Genomic DNA, 16,134 nt, shown 5'->3' on the forward strand with positions numbered 1-16,134 from the left:
CATGCAATGTGACAGCAATACATGTATTTACAGTGGAGAAACCTTACACCGCCTCCAGCATGGTTCTTCTCTAAGAGAGGCTCGAAGATTTTCAAGAAAAACCGCCCAGTCTGCTCTGGGGTCAGGCAAAACCTCACTATCATCTCAGAAGATCCAAGTTTTGTCAGGTTCTACAGGTAAAATCCAGTTGTTGTGTAGCAATTTCAGTCTTTTTGTCATTACTCAGGTTTTGGGTTTGTCATGTTTGTCGTTCGAGTCAGGAATTTAGCTTGCTTAGTTTGGAGTGGGTAATTTTTTATTTTTTATAACAGCATATGGTGAATCTGAGATTTTATGTTTTCATGGCTGCAAAATGCAAAGTTTATTTCGCAGAGAGACTAATGTGTCAGTTTTGATGTGAAATTTCTTTCTGTTCTGAAGAATGCTCTTTTTCTTTGGTTTGTTGTGGTTTTTTTAAGAGTCGCAATATATGAGACGTCTATCGAGGGAAAGATAAACAGCATAATTTTGGCTTGAAGGCAAGAATATATCGTGGCAATTTTTTCCCTTTAATCAGAAACTCAGAGTGAACAAGAGCAGCATGTTGAAACAGAGTATGGACAAAGGAATTAGCTGTCGTACTGAGCTAAGGGCTTAAGAAGGGCTAAAGAACTCTTGAGGGCTTAAAAACCCTTCAGAGGTGTAGAAGACTCAAGTTCATTTCCTCCTTTGGGATGTTGTCAATGAGAATCTTGGCAAGATGCTTTGACTAATTCCAGACATGGCAAAAAAAGAGAATGACCAATCCAGGTAGACAAGACTTGATTTTATTAATAAAAATTTTGTATTTTCCTCTTTGAGGCGACAGTTACAAACTTTGGTTCAAAAACAAAAGAACATATGAACAGCAAGAAGTTGACGTCTGAAGTCTCACTTTTACATGTATAAACGTGCATAAGAAAATACCAGTCGGAAATGAGCCAGCAGAAACTAGTACTATTTAATTTAACAATTTATGAGAAATAGAAACAAACATTTCTTTTCAAGTCTTACATATATTATGAAAAATAATTACAAAAGGATTTGTGTTGTAAAGCTAAAATGTAATTTCTACTTCCAACTACCTGAATAAAATGTTCAGAGGGAAGGCCAAACGAAGATGATTATTATTCTCCTCTTTTCATGATTTGAATAGCAAGTTGTAACAGTTTGGGTCAAAGACAGCTCTGTAGGAAGCGGTCCCCTCGTATGTTGCTTAGCAACTATGTAGAATCACATGACCTAGACATATTGCATCCCTGGCCCTCAGGTGAGAGAAGAGGAAAAAATAATTCAGATTAATGGGATGGGCAAGTAGTGTATGAGGACCATTCTGCGGAATGTTTAGTATCCAGTTCAGTAAGCAAACATTCATCATTGCTTACATAAAAATCTAAGTAAACACGGCAAAAATCCATAAATAACTGTTTAGAACCAAGTTGTAATATTTATGCAGACCAAATAAGCACAACGGAAACAAATTCAGGTGAGAAAAAAAAAAAGAAGGAAAATTACATGACTAACTTTTTTCACACAGATGTTTTTAGCATCTCTTACACAGAAGTTGTTTTTTCCTTATGGGTTTTCCCCGACCAAAAAATATAAACTCGTTTATTTTAGGTATATACAGGAATCTTCTCAAAGTATGGAGCTAGAAAAGAAAATACAGTTTGAGGTATAGCACCATGGAACACAGCACCTTTGAAGGCGCTTTCGATATTGAAATTCATCATCACAGAGTGATACCAGCAGAAAAGAGTTGTCTGAGTGTGCTGCTCAAGATCTTCCAGTTTTGCCATCGTAAGTTTTGTTGGCGACTCCAAACAACAAAGCTCTTCAACAACAATATATACAAAGGGATTTTATTATTAATAGGTACTGGAATTGGCTTCGCTGGCAATTACAGCTTTATTTTTTTCAGAATACATACACAGTTTTGACAAGGTAGTCTTGTAATTACGAAATAAGAGCCAGATGCAATTCGGAGACACATGCAAGTTTTGGAAGTGGACAGAGAAATAACAGCACAGCACTGTACATGGAATAATTACAGTTTATTAACCACTTTCTTAACATCTCTTTGTGGTAAGGGAGGGAGCACCATGTCGTTCGTTTTGTTACAGCACCAAAGGAATCCAAAGGGGGCGTTCCTAAAGCGAGCTCTGTATTGTCTGTCTGTGCCACCGCATCATTGCAAAGTAAGTTTAAGTCATGTGATTCTGGCCCTACAAGGGCAACAACTACTTTCGACATAAGACATACGTACACAGCAAGACATCTTTTCTATGCCATCCTTATTCAAAACTTGCATGTGGCATGAAGTGGGTTGGTAGCACCAAAGTGCAACATTTCTTTTTTTTTATTGGTCTGATTTTTGTCTTAAGCTTAACCAAGGAAGCAGACAGGACCGACCTCAAATCCAAACTTCTGGTTCTGATCGCCAAAGTCATTGATCATCACATCAACTACAGGCACCTGTTCTATTTTGGGTGTGTTGATTTCGATCACCGTCTTTGCGTAGCCCTTCCTCGACTGTTAAAGAAGAAGCAAAAAGAAATGTAAACATGGTTAGATATATCCATCAGAGCAGCAAGCACGTGCTGTAGATCTCCACCCATTACTTCTGAAGTGTAGAATTTATTAATTATTGCCACCTCATTCACTGCATATTACAAACTCTATAGTCTACATTTTATTAGGATTTTATTTTAAAAACATGAAAAGGAATGTTTTTGATTTTAGAAAGAGATCAGCCCATAGCTTTTGGGCTACAAATGAAAATTTACCGAAGAAATTTAATGTTTCTTAGAGAATTCTGAGTTCACATTGTACTATTTAATAACCATAATCTCAGGGAAGTGCACGTGCCTTCCTTGTGAAAAAATCACTACCTCTGAAAAGCAGAAGAAAGATTTGCTGCTAAGAAGAAAGACTGCAACCATCTCACAAAATATCACAGCAGCTCTTTGGACATGAAGGAAAGCAGTAGTCTGACAGGACTGCCAAGCGGTGCACTCAGAAGCTGGGTCTGAAGGCACACCCTTCCTTCCTAACGAAGGCTCGCCCCCTCCCCTAAGAATCAGCTGCGTCGCCTCGTTTGTTATCAGAACTGCACCTCACTTGGACGGTCTCTTTGATCTTGCTGAGACCCCTTTCACCTATGCCAGCGTCTTGGAATTGAGATGAGAATCCAAACTGGGAGACCTGAGTGTTTCAGCTGAGGGACAGTTACACCTTACGTCACTGCTAGCTCTCTCCGGAGCTCTACGCCCACCCACTGGAGGTAACAAAAGCAAAATAAATATACAGGACACCCAGCGAGGCTGGTAAGAAGCAGTTATTTATCAGAATCTCATTACTCAGGAGAGGAGACTGTGCATCTATCTGAGCTGCATCTCTGACTCCAAGCCAGCTCTGTGTACTGGCGCTTTCAGGTCTCTCATCAACATCATCATAGAATGGCCCAGGCTGGAAGGGACCTTAGAGATCATTTAATCCAACCTCCCTGTCATGGGCAGGGACGCCACCTCTCGACTAGATCAGGCAACACATGGGGACTGATCACCAGCTTCTCAGGAACTGCCTTCAAAATGCTCCCATATCAAACCCCATTATTACTAATGAGGTTTCAACTGCCACTTAGCCCTTTGACATCTTTGTTTCTGAAAAGTGGCAACGGTTGCTATGCCTGCCAAGACCCTGCTGGAGAGAGGGTCAGAGAGCTGATTCGTGTTGGGACGGTTCTGGGGATTTCAGCGGAGCTAAGAGAGGATTCTGACAGGTACAATCCACAAACTTCACCTGGCTTTGACTATAGAAAAATGAGAAAATGAAATACGAGGTCACACATCAAACTACGAAGTTAATTCACTGTGTTTGGGTACGTACATATGGCTTAGTTCAAACACGTTTTTACTGCATTCACTAAATATTCTGCTGCATATGCCTTGATTTTGAATCTAAATACATTCTGCTGATGAGTTGCCTGCCCTGATTATGCTTTTTTCCTTCTGTTCTTCTCTTACACTGTGCTCATACTAGCAGATAGTCTAGTTTCGGCACATCGGTGCCGACAGCCTGCATCCATGCCATGTTTGTTCCATTTCTGTTGCTTGGCTCACTGTTAAGGTTTTTTGGTACCCATGTGAAAATTACATAAGGGACTAGTGTACTGTAGTTAAAAAATCTACTAAAAGGCAGCCTATTAAGAATAAAGAAAAATTTAGTAAGATTTTCTCAGAAGAAAAGTGTGAAAGAATGAATTTGTTTGATTTCTACTTTAATTTAGACAGGTTGGTTTGGTAAAGACTCTTCTGAACCTCTACTTACTGCACAACCGTCGTGGAGAGCTTTGATGTAAGGATTGTTGTCATAAGACATTTCTTCATCATTTGATCCTAAGAACCTCAGCGCTTTGTCATAGCTGTCGGATGACGCATCGTGCCAGGCTACAGACTGGTGACAGTTGTAAGTGAAATTCTGTCTGGCAGAGGCACTCAGTAGTTTAAGGAATGTCATTTGGACCATATTAATGGAATTGCCTTCGACATCCAAATAGGAAAGCTGGAAAAATGTAAGCACATGAATATTTCCCTTTTTCCCTCATTAAAATGCAGAACAAAATTGCTGCTGACAAAAGAACCACATAATTGCTCTTAATACAAAAATCAACCAAGATATAACATTTTACGGAACTGTGTACGTTCAGTAATGCTGCGACTCACTGAATAAATTTTCATGTTGTAGCAATGGATTTATTAGCATGTAGAACTACATATTTTAGCTTCATACTACTGGATGTGACAGACAATTACTCCTCCTGTGAAGCAGCAGAATCTCTGTGGGAATCTGCTTTCAGTTAATTGGAAAGTTAGGTCAGCCTGCAGTCGCACCTTTGCACACGCAGCATAATTCCAGTTACCTAGAAGGGGGCAGGGGACCTGTGCTCCATCTGCTCGACTAAGGTATCAGTGGTGAAGTGGGGTCTGCTAGAAGCCAGATCCCCTTCATCAGCTGGGCAGATGACGGCTGGGATCCTTGGAAGACAATACAGAGCAGGCTTCTGCTGGTCAGTGGCAAGAGGCTCTATAGCTGCTCTGATATTTAGGGCAAAAAGGCTGGGGCTGAGAATTCTTCTCGTTATCTGAATAGCTATAAAATTCCCTGGCATCTGTTGCTCACTGATAATGTGTACTTGATTTGTGAAAAATTGGTATGGTGCAGTGACAACTTACAAGTTTGCCTCGCTTAAATTCACTAAACCAAGATCCTGGATTCTCCTTTGGCCACGAGGAGATTCTAACCTGTGTGGTACAAGAGCATACACGTTAACACATAGGAAGGTGTTACATCAACTGGGACATTGGATAGTAAAGAATGGTTCTTCTTTGGATAGTAAAGAATAGTTCTTCTTTCTGAGATCTTGGCCTCTTTAAAGCTCTGAAATAGGATATTTTTCTTGCATAGAACGCCTTCAAATTAGTGACTCCAAATGGAATCCAAGGTGATAGCTTAGCAAGAGGGTCAGTACTATTTGAGGGGGACTGTTGTCCTCTGTTAAGATTCAGGTAAACTGCTGGTATAAGTTGTTCCTGTGAAGAGTGTCTAAATTAGAGTTTTCACTGGTGGTGATAGATCTCTCTCATTTAGGGAAGCTTTTAGAAAGCCTTCCTCTACACCATCAGAGGGAATTTATAACAGTGAGTGAGGGCCCTGTTAGCAAATCGTGTTTTACATCTACTTTGCATCGGTATAAATGAATAGATAATAAATGAATGCACAAAAGAAACATACTAAGAGTTTATCTTTCAGGTGCCAAACGCTAGATTGTGCACTTTAACTGGCTGCCTGGCTATGGTGCATCCTGAAACTGTGATTCTGTGAAGGCTCAGCAAGCAGGTACAGAGATCCCCTGTCTAAGCAAAAGCGCAAAAAAGCCATTTAACTCCGTTTACCATTTTACCACTTCATCCAGATTTACGTAAATTTCAATGCAATCAGAAAGACAGGTATATGAAAATGTGACAATGTCATTATCCTGTTTAGTTCAACACTGCGACAACATAGTAGGATCCGTCAACAGCCAACTTAAAACACAGGTCGGTACTTACTCCTTCTGATTTCTTATCTGGGTAGATGCACGTTTCCCCACCTGCTGTGAAATTGCAGTATACCCTGAAGGAGTCTCCAGAGCAGCCTTGGTTAGGATCAATCCAATATTCCCCTAAAACAAATGAGAAAATATTTGCCTTATATAGTGCAACTGGGAGGTGGAAGATCCAGCTTTTCCTGGTACCTAACGATCCTCCAAGGTTTGTAGCAAAATTATTTTATGTGAATGATGAGAAAACAACGTTTTCTTTTCTGCCGTGATTTGTTGCTGCTGTTTATGAAAGATAACACCAGCATCAAAGTCTCTTTTTATTCGTGCCCTTTAGTTTTGGGGTAATTTTACTTGAAACCGTGTCTCTCTTGCAGGATACTGCTGAAGTTCTGGAGGAACTGCGGGGACCTCAGTCTTGAGGAGGAAGGACGTTATGTTTGAAACATACAATTGCGGGTTGCAACAACTGGCCGTTCAGTGTTTCAGCGAGAAGGATAATCTGTCATTTGGAGTCATTTGCATACCTATCTGTGGAGTCATTTGCATACCTATCTGCATAAAAAGATGGCTGCACAGGGTTTGGTGAGGCACAAGTACCTAAAGCTTCCACTGAAAAAGAAATACCTCAAGCTAAGAAGGTTTTTACTCCTGGGTTTTGAAGCTGCAACACCAGTGAAACTGGAGGATGCTTTAGCTGATAAAACACCTCGGCCAAGGCTCGGTGAGGCGGGACCTGTGCTGGGGAAGAGTTTTAAAGCTTGCACGAGGCTTCCCTGAGTTTCAGCAGCCCTGCCAGACTGGCAGGATTGAGAATTCAGGCCCTGCGATGCCGGCTGAATGAAGGCTGCGCCTAGAAGAGAGCTGCAGTCAACCCAAGGTCAATTAAAAAATCAACATTTTTAAAAAAATCTCATTATAACGATGATTTCTGTGAACTGGAGACTTGTCTTCAGCTACTTTCACAGCAGGAGAGCAAATGATTTTCTGACCGTGCTGTTCTAATCCAGTTTCAAGCAAATAGTGGGTGTTTCAAAGCGGATTGACAAATCCTTTCACCAGTTCTGTCTTCTAAATACAGGGCACAGACAGAGCATTTTTTGCTATTTTAAAATTCTATCGATTCAGGCTGTACTGACTGGAAACAGTCTTTCCTACCCGTAAGTCTTGTCCCTGGAGAATTTTGTGTTTTAATGAATGCATTTACCTCTGCTTTGACCAAAATAAGATTACTTTTATATGAAGAAAGCTCCGAATAGTAAACAAATACTGGTAAATGAAGAACGTGACTGTGTTCTATAAAAAACATTCACTATTGTAGAGGGTACTGAATTGTAAAATATGTACTTTTCATATAGCACATACACTGCTTAACTGCTCCTCAAGGCAACCATCTGTTTTTATTTATCTAGAGTGAAAGCAATAAAGTATTATTGAACTGTCAAAATCTGTTTTTCTTCCCATTTAAAAAGAGAAAAGATATTGCTTTGAACTGGGAGAAAAAAAAAATATGAAAGGATGAAAGCTCTGTGAAGGTTGGCCTTCATTTAAACCTTTCCAGAGGGGTAAACTTGGTTAGGGAGAAAAGCAGAAAACAACAAAGAATAGTTAAACAAGATAGTTCTTTAGAACGTAGTGTCTTGTTTATACTCCTCTGCATTTTACTAAGCTAGTATTTAGTAGCATTAAAGAGTAGCACAGAAACTTGCACATCTGTTTGCTGAATGGTACAGGACAAACATGGAATAGAACAAATTTGGTTTTCTAAGGGCAAAACAACAGTGATTTTTTTGAGAGACAAAATCAGTAATTAATCCCATGCAATACCAATGCTATTTTACATTATTATGGTAAGCTAGTGTATACAGTGCCTGAAATAATTCCTGTTTCTTTTCAAAGAAGCTATTAGCTATCCCAGCATGTTGACACATGTGATTTTACTTTCCGTCGGTCTAAATAGCATCAGCCTTTCTCTCCTCTCCTGTCCGGACAGTTCTGGAAACACAGGGCACACCTTTCAAAACAACGGCTCTGTTTTATTTAGCACTTTAAGAAGTTCTAAATCTGAAACTACACCTGGTTACGTATTTAAAGCATTCTGGCTTTTACCAAGAGAACATCTCTTACCTACATTTTATAAACTTTTACGCCTGCAAAAAACGCATTTAATGAGACTGCGCTTTTGAGCAACTAAATTATTCTGCCCTAGAGTCTCGGCAGACGGAAACTTGAGCCGTGTGTGCCTCTGACATACCGTCTGGGAAGTCAGGGTGGCAGAGCTGCAAGTCTTTGCAAGTTCGGGCTGGGTTATTCTGAGTGCCCATGGGAAACTTCATGTGCTCGATGTCTTGCTTCAGTGAATTCAATGAACCAAAGATCTCTTCCATGCCATCGGAATAATCCAGAATGCTATCACCGGCGTCAGATAACATGTAATCCGGAGATCTTCTTGTCTTTTTGGGCGACTGGATCGGCAGCGGCTGGATGACCTCACCCGGAGGACCCTGAGTAGAAAACAACATATCTGGTTGCTTTTCCAGCTTGTTTTTCAGCTGCATAAACACACAGAGTGAGTAGACCACACAATGTGGCTCGGAGATGCTTTGAATCGTCTTTCTTCAGATTCTCCATTCCTTTCTTTCACTTATTTTCTTCAGAGGCATGCCTACGTGCTTTGATTTTACATGAAGAAAAAGATGACTGTAGAAGGCCAAGCCATTGCTGTGCTCTAAACTCTTCATGCTGCCCTCACCTAAGAGTGTAGAACAAACTTGTGATTCCCTCTTCAGCCCTAGCAATCCCCGCGAGCAGAGGTGTAGCCTATGACAAATGAAGACTGGGTGTATTTTCCTACGCTAAAACTTCAAAATTCCACTTGGGGTTTACAAAGTAATATTTCATTTCAAGAAATTGAAACACTTGGACTGGTTTCATTTGAGATTGTCATGATACGAAAAAGAAACAGTAGAAATAGAAGAGTATCAAGAGGGGGAAACCACTATTCTATTTTCTGTGCTTCAATATAACATTAAATTATTATTGTGAGGGTTATTCTGTTTGCTTGTGAGGTTTTCTGTGTTTGTTTTCTTTTTAAGTTTCTAACGGCTTTTTCAGTTGCAGACAATGCTTTTCTGTGTCTTGTTGATCTGCGTTTCCTGAAAAATGAATTTTCAAACAATCATTAATATTTTGCTTAGCTGCAGGTTCAGAAATGCTGTTTTCTACCCTTGTCGAGACAGGATGGTCATCTCAGTGTAATGTGCATGCATGCCAGAAAAGAGTTCTTACTTACTGGAGGACCAGGTGGACCAGGTAACCCACTGTCACCCTTTTGACCAGCAGGACCCTATAAAGCAATGGAAGAAAGCAGTGTTGGCCACGCTACACAACGTTAAAAAGTACCACACGCAGAAGTTAAGTAAAAGAGCAAATACTGTGGAAAAGAGTTACTCACGCTGGATCCTTTGGAACCTTTTGGACCCTGGGGACCCTATGGGCAAGAACATACAACACTAATTGGAATATGTTCCACAAAACACGGCAGTGTTCTGCACAGAAAGACTGGATTAAATTACTTACAGGTAAGCCAGGAGGACCAGGGGGTCCGAGTGGACCAGCAGGACCAGAAATTCCCTAAGAAAGATTAAGAGAATAAGTACAGAACTGAATCATGCTACATTCTGGATGGGATTACAAATGCGTATCAATGAGAAAGGCAGTCCTCTTAGGCCTCCAACCCTGATGAGTTTTGATTTAGGCTGTTTGCTAGGGTCCAAAATGGCTTGTAAGTGTAAAATATTGTCTGACAGCTTGCTTGTAGCTGTTCTTACACTGCAGTACTCATAGTCACAGTTGTGTTCCCCTTCAGACCTCGTATTTTACATAGCGCCTTCAAACATAGCTTAATAAGTAGGAGAAAGGAAGCTATTTCGGGTAGTGCAGTTGATAACCACGATGAGCTTGGCGCTGCTAGTTTTCTCTCAGGTACCTGTGCTGCCTTCACCGATCTTGTTTTAAGCTGTTTGACTTCACTGTGTTTGTAAAACGCCTAGGAAAGTTTTAAACGAGCAGGAGGCTCTGAGTGTTAAATATTTACAGCAACTTTATGCCTCTCCAGAAAAAAAAATAAAAAGACTGGAATGGGGGCTGGTTAGCTCAGTCAGTTGAGCGTAGCGCTAACAATGTTAAGGTCGCAGGTTCGATTCCCGTTCGGTCCCTATGTGTTGCCTGATCTAGTCGAGAGGTGGCGTCCCTGGCGACAGGGAGGCTGGATTAAAATGATCTCTAAGGTCCCTTCCAGCCTATGATTCTATGATTCTATGTACTCTTTGCTTGCACAGAATGAGAAGACAAGTATGTTTTACTCACTGCATCGCCCTTGGCTCCAGGAGATCCTTGTGGGCCAGGAAGACCCCTGTCACCCTTCTCACCCTGCTCCCCTGGAGGCCCAATCAGGCCAATCAAACCAGGATGTCCCTACATGAGACAGAATAAAATACACTTAGAACTCAGCACGTTCATTGCTGTTAGTTGGCCTTTTAGACTCGGAATTTAGTTGCATGTTGTGACTGCTTCCTCTGTGGAAGAGATCTACTGAAACCGATACAGAAATAACAATACCTGTGGGGACAAATTTCCTACCCAATGTCACATTTAGATGCTATAAGCATGCTATAGAGTCCCACATTTTGTTCCATGTGTAATAGAGCTGTATAAGCAGCTGATCCAAGCACATAAAGAAAAACTGACACGTATTTGTATCCCTTTATATAGTTTTTTTTCCTCTGATATACAAGCAAGCAGTAAGTTGTTGGGACTCCATTAGAAAATGCTATCCTGAATGTCCTACTCTATTATTTCAAATGAAAGCGTTATAATTGTTAAATATTTATGTTTTGTTAGTTTTAACATAAAAATCTCAAATATTTTTTATTTCTACTCTTTTTGCTTTCATAAGGCCAACAGTTCTCCTTAAATCCACGTCCTTGGGATTTTCATTGCAAGGAAGAATTGCAGGGTCAATAGTTTACCACACAGGCAGTAATCTTTTTCTTTCTACATGTCTCCAGGATATCTGATGTGGCTTAAAACTTGATGATCATTATTAAAGCCGTGGCAAGCTGACTGACAGACGTGGGCAGTTGTCTAGCTTTCTGATACTGCTAATACTTGCTTTCTTTGTGCTCATTTTGTAGAGACTTCTAGACTGAGTCAAAATCACAAAGGCACAACCAATGACTGAAGTATACCTTCTCTCCTTTGGAACCCGGATCTCCTTTCAGGCCAGGCAAGCCAGGTGGACCCTAAGTAAATCAAGGCAAGTAGTGTTAAAATAAGTTTTAACATGCTATCCTTGAAATATTATTAAAGGCAGTGCAAGTCGAAGTAGAGAGTCATTCGGTGGTGGATGGGAGTGACTGAGGGCACGTGATTTAGGGTTTGAGAGAAAGTTGTAAGGCATGTTTAAAAAGACAGAATGATGCTGCTGTAGCATTTTAAATTACTTCATAATTAGAAAACTGTAAGAGAAGAGGAGGGTTAACTAAATTCTTGAAGAGCACTGAAAGCATCCAATGAAGCCAGTGATATTCAAATAGCTCTGTGTTGATCAGCTGATTTTGCTTGGGGTTACATTATATGCTTTCAATTATTCCTCTTTAATTGCTGTACTTTATTATTTTGGTTGCTTATTTTAGCAAGATTTTACACTGGTACCTTTTTAGGTTCTGTCACGGTTCACATCATACAGGAGGCTTCCAATTTTTAGTTTGTATTTACAAGCCAGCCCTTCTGCAGCACGGTAAGGACATGTCACTTGAGGAAAATGAGTGAGAAGTGTTCTTTTTTCTAAATTTGACCCGCAGTTGTCCCTAAACATTTCAGTAAACAGAAACATGCTGGGGCAAGAAACAGAGCTGTGAACAACCAAAACTGGATCAACAGCACCATTATACAAGCCCTTCCATATTTCTGGGGAGGGTGTGGGCAGAGGACAGCCCAAACCACTCCTTTTTTTCATGCGTCCCCAGCGTAAACTGATGTTCCATCTATTGTGAAACTCCGTTCCAGTCTCGCTGCCTGGGAAACCACTGGAAGGAGAAACACATTCACATCGAGAGGTCGTGCTCTCTGCACATCCCTGGAAAAAAAAACACCAAATAATCTTGTTCTTATAACTTGGCACAAGCTTTTTTGCCTGACAGTGCTTTTTTTTTAAACTTTACCAGGGTCATAAGAGCAATCCATTAAAGATACTATTTTACCAACAGTCAAAAATATAGCTCAATAGATGGCACAGAAGGAGATTATATATGAAGCTTGTTTTTTCCTCCAGCTTTTTTTTTAATTATTATTTTAATCCATATTTATGATTTTAGATGAGCTTTGAGGGATCTGAGAAATGGTTTGAGGTTGCTAAGGATGGCACCATTGCTTTCATGCAATTTGTGCAGAGTGAGGTTTAAAGTTCAGTGCATATGCAAGCACAGAAAAGGCATTCGCTTCTCCGATGCTATTAATCTCACACCAAAGGTGTATGCATTAGGCATAGAGCTGCTAGACTAAATATCTCCTCACTCCTAGTCTCCTGCTGGCAGTGGACATCTGTGAAGGTACGATACGGATAACAGCAATAAGTGCCCTTTTCAGCCCAGCACAGATTCAAAAGTGCCAGAAGACTCTGCATGCAAAATATTATTCCACGCATATCCTTTCCATCTCTACTTCAGGTTATCATCAGATGCAAAAGCCAAGGCAAATACATAATTCATGAACAAAAAAGCAAAGTTTTTAAGCTTTTGGAATACAGAATCAGACATTTTCACCTGCAGTACGTTGTGCTCAACTGCCACTCCACTTTCATATTCTTCTCCTGATAGCAATCTACTGCAAAGGGAAGGAGGGGAAGGAGACCTGACCTCCCCAACTACTACAGATAAACTTTGCTTACTTAAAATGCAAACAAAAAGCAAAGCTTAAGTTGCAGCAAGGCGCCTGAAAAAGGGGTTTGCTGAGCTGACAGGAAGCCTGTGCATTTGGGAGTCTATAGTTCATTAAAACGCTCAGCTTTGGGTTTGAATTGAACATCAAAGCTCTTTTGGTGATGTATTTGGAGGCTGCTGGTTAAGTGGCATGTGGGAAAGGGATGCTTATTATTGCTCAATAATTGCTCACTGGCATTTAGAATTCAGCACAGAACTGAAGAGATCAGTTTGCAGTTCCCTGATCCGTCTGCCATGAAACAGATGGATCACATCGTTTGGAAGCTGTGGTGGTGATCCCATCCTAAACTCTTGAGAGAGAAGAGCTTTTTATTAGGGGCTTAGCACAGGGGAGTCCTTTTCATTGCAGTTTCTCATTCATTGTTCCCAAATGCTGACTTAAAGGCAATATGTTACCCATGAGACCTTAGACAAAACCAGAATGTTCAAATGAAGGGCAACAAAGAGCTGCAGTGTAAAGTTTCCTCAGCACATTATTTGCTCGCTCTTTTTTAAGGGGCAGAGAAAAACTAAATTATATGCAGGTGGCGTTGTAATAACATCTATAATTATATCCACAGAAGTGATTAGTAGATACACTGATGCACCAGGTTCATTGGAAAAAATTCTTTCTAGTGTGTGTGGCATAACAGGTCAATAATATAGGTTAAGAAGTTGCATGTCTGGAATGGTTTTGGAAATGTAACTAGTTACCCAAACACTTTCACGCATGAAAGTGTTCCAGCCAATGAAAGAAAAGACAATTGCTCATGTTCACATAAGCACATGAAAGTGAAAGACTGGTTTAGGGTAAAAGTCTTGATTTATATGGTATTTCAGTTTAAATTCTCATTTATTTCCCCCTACTTTCATTTATTTTTTTTATAGTGGAAAGGTCTGATGTTCATTCAGACACTGAGTTCTAACTGGGAATGCAAGAATGCTCGTGGAAAGATTTTGAGTTCAGGTTTACAGCTTAAGCACATAAAACTTTAAGTATTAAGGCTACCTAAGGACTCATATTCTTTGTATCCTCTAAGTCCATACAGGAAAAGGATCAGAAAATTTCCTTCATGCATTGTACTCACAGCCCTCCTTTTCCCCTTTAAGAACCACATCATTTCTGAAGTAGAGGACAGCCCCTTACTGCTCTATTCTCTGCAATCTGATTGTATTTTCTGGCCAAAATAAGAGTGGATTTTACTTGGGATGTGATAACGCCGTTTGCAAACTGTAAAATGCCTTGAGAGTCTAATGCTTGTGCATTACTTTTTTCCCATAAAATATAACGGTCCATATTTTCTTTTGAAACTTTTTTATTCCAAGGTGTCACTCAACTGTGATAACAGAGGTGAACTCTACTTCGGAGAGGTTGGAGAGTAAGGGATATGAGAGCTTTCCATAAATCGGATCACCTTTGCTTGACGCGTGAAGAATGAACCTGCTGGACATATGGTTTAAATTTGAATTGCTGCACGTACCACTGAGTAAGACCAATACCATGCAATTTGTGCTCACGGTGCTATCTTTTCAGCTTGTTAGAAAAAAATGCATTAAAATAGCCAGTGAAAAGAGAAAAAAATTATATAATTTGGTAATATGTCATCTACAAGCTTGCCTTGCTTTAATGTCATTATTACCACATAGCAGGACTGTGGTATGCTCCTGGAAACTGGGAGCTCGATTCATTCAGATCCTTTAAATCATTTTGGTCATGAATTATATTTCCTGAACAACAGACACAATGCTACTGTTCATTTTTATAAAACCCGCATGTTTTCTTCTTTGGTGGAAGTCACTTTTTGGCCCTACTTCCAATTTCTTCTTTCTCTAAGGAACAGATATAATCTAAACTTTTACCCTATGAATAAAGTTCTCCTAAAACTAGCAGTCATTGAAATCGATGGATGTCAAAATTTGCCACTGATAAGGAAATAAAATGTTTTAAGCTATTAAGCCTTGCTGATGTGAGGACAGAAGCAGATTTTTTTGATTGCAAGATTCTTTTATTGTGTTTTTAATTCTGCTCAGGGGATTTCAAGAATTTTGGTTTTACACTGCCTTAATTCCACTTTTTACTGAGGTATAACAGCAGGGGTCAGCCCAGATGTCTACTGAAGCAGAGCAGTCAAACTGGAAGGCAGTTGTGTATCAGAGCTTACCAGCACAGAAGAATAGTGACTTTGTGCTAAAAATTGACTTGTATATCCCGTTTTTCTGTAAGCGCATAGGCACGCTAACGGTTTATTTCAAACGGTGCTTTTTCTGTTTCGGCACTGAAAGGAAGGGTACTCACCAGAGGCCCAGGAGGGCCATCCTGACCTGGTGCTCCAGGTAGACCTTGTTCTCCCTAGAAAAAACCACGAAGATTGCTCTACCAAGGGATATACAAGAAACACAACATTTAAAATATTACTATACGCTCTGTTTCCTTACCACAGGGCACGGAGACCTTCAGGGCCAGGCTTTCCTGCAGGTCCCTGTGGCCCAACTGGACCTGTTTTTCCAGGAGCCCCTTCTGCACCAGGTTCCCCCTAGAAAGAACGTGAGCAACAGGTAAGAGAGGAGGAGCTGCCTAAGCTTGGCACTATGGGGATACACAGGCTGCAAAGTGAGAGCAAAGTTTCCTCGCTCCGTCTTATAGGAGCTCTTCTGCTACACTTTTCTGGACAGAAGATTGACAGCTTCACAGGAAGATACGGTGCTGGCAAAGCATGCTCCTCTCCCTTCTCCCCAGGGCTGAGCTAAGTTGCACCCACGCTGGAGAGAGCCCCCGTGTACTTCATTGATGGATTCGTACTAACTCTGGGTCTTCATTCAGATTTACTCTTTGCCTATTATTACTCTGAGGAGTTTCACACTCAGTGCACGGTAAGCAATTTACTTTTCATTTTTATATAGTTTATGTTTCCAGGCATCTAAAAAAATAAATCTTGGATTATTACCTTTGCACCTTTTTCACCTTGTCTGCCTTCAGCACCAGTTGCTCCAGGAGGTCCCTGTAAAACACCGAGACGGAGCTCAAAATCTCAGTTT

The 16,134-nt window shown here is 40.5% G+C and overlaps 1 protein-coding gene across 1 annotated transcript in view; it reads right to left on the reverse strand.

The window, feature by feature from the left end:
* Positions 1–1,937: 1,937 nt before the first annotated feature.
* The window catches only part of LOC104269866 (collagen alpha-1(XI) chain-like), a gene marked incomplete at its 5' end in the record, with an annotated part of 33,371 nt that continues 19,174 nt past the window's right edge, over positions 1,938–16,134 (reverse strand). The window contains 13 exon segments of the mRNA XM_009870260.1: positions 1,938–2,550; positions 4,348–4,581; positions 5,253–5,321; positions 6,129–6,241; positions 8,373–8,622; positions 9,411–9,464; positions 9,573–9,608; positions 9,698–9,751; positions 10,487–10,594; positions 11,368–11,421; positions 15,395–15,448; positions 15,522–15,632; positions 16,044–16,097. Of these exon segments, the coding sequence (XP_009868562.1) occupies positions 2,404–2,550; positions 4,348–4,581; positions 5,253–5,321; positions 6,129–6,241; positions 8,373–8,622; positions 9,411–9,464; positions 9,573–9,608; positions 9,698–9,751; positions 10,487–10,594; positions 11,368–11,421; positions 15,395–15,448; positions 15,522–15,632; positions 16,044–16,097 (1,338 nt within the window).

This window comes from Apaloderma vittatum, unplaced genomic scaffold, assembly GCF_000703405.1.
Source record: "Apaloderma vittatum isolate BGI_N311 unplaced genomic scaffold, ASM70340v1 scaffold35, whole genome shotgun sequence".
NCBI classification, from domain to species: Eukaryota; Metazoa; Chordata; class Aves; order Trogoniformes; family Trogonidae; genus Apaloderma; species Apaloderma vittatum.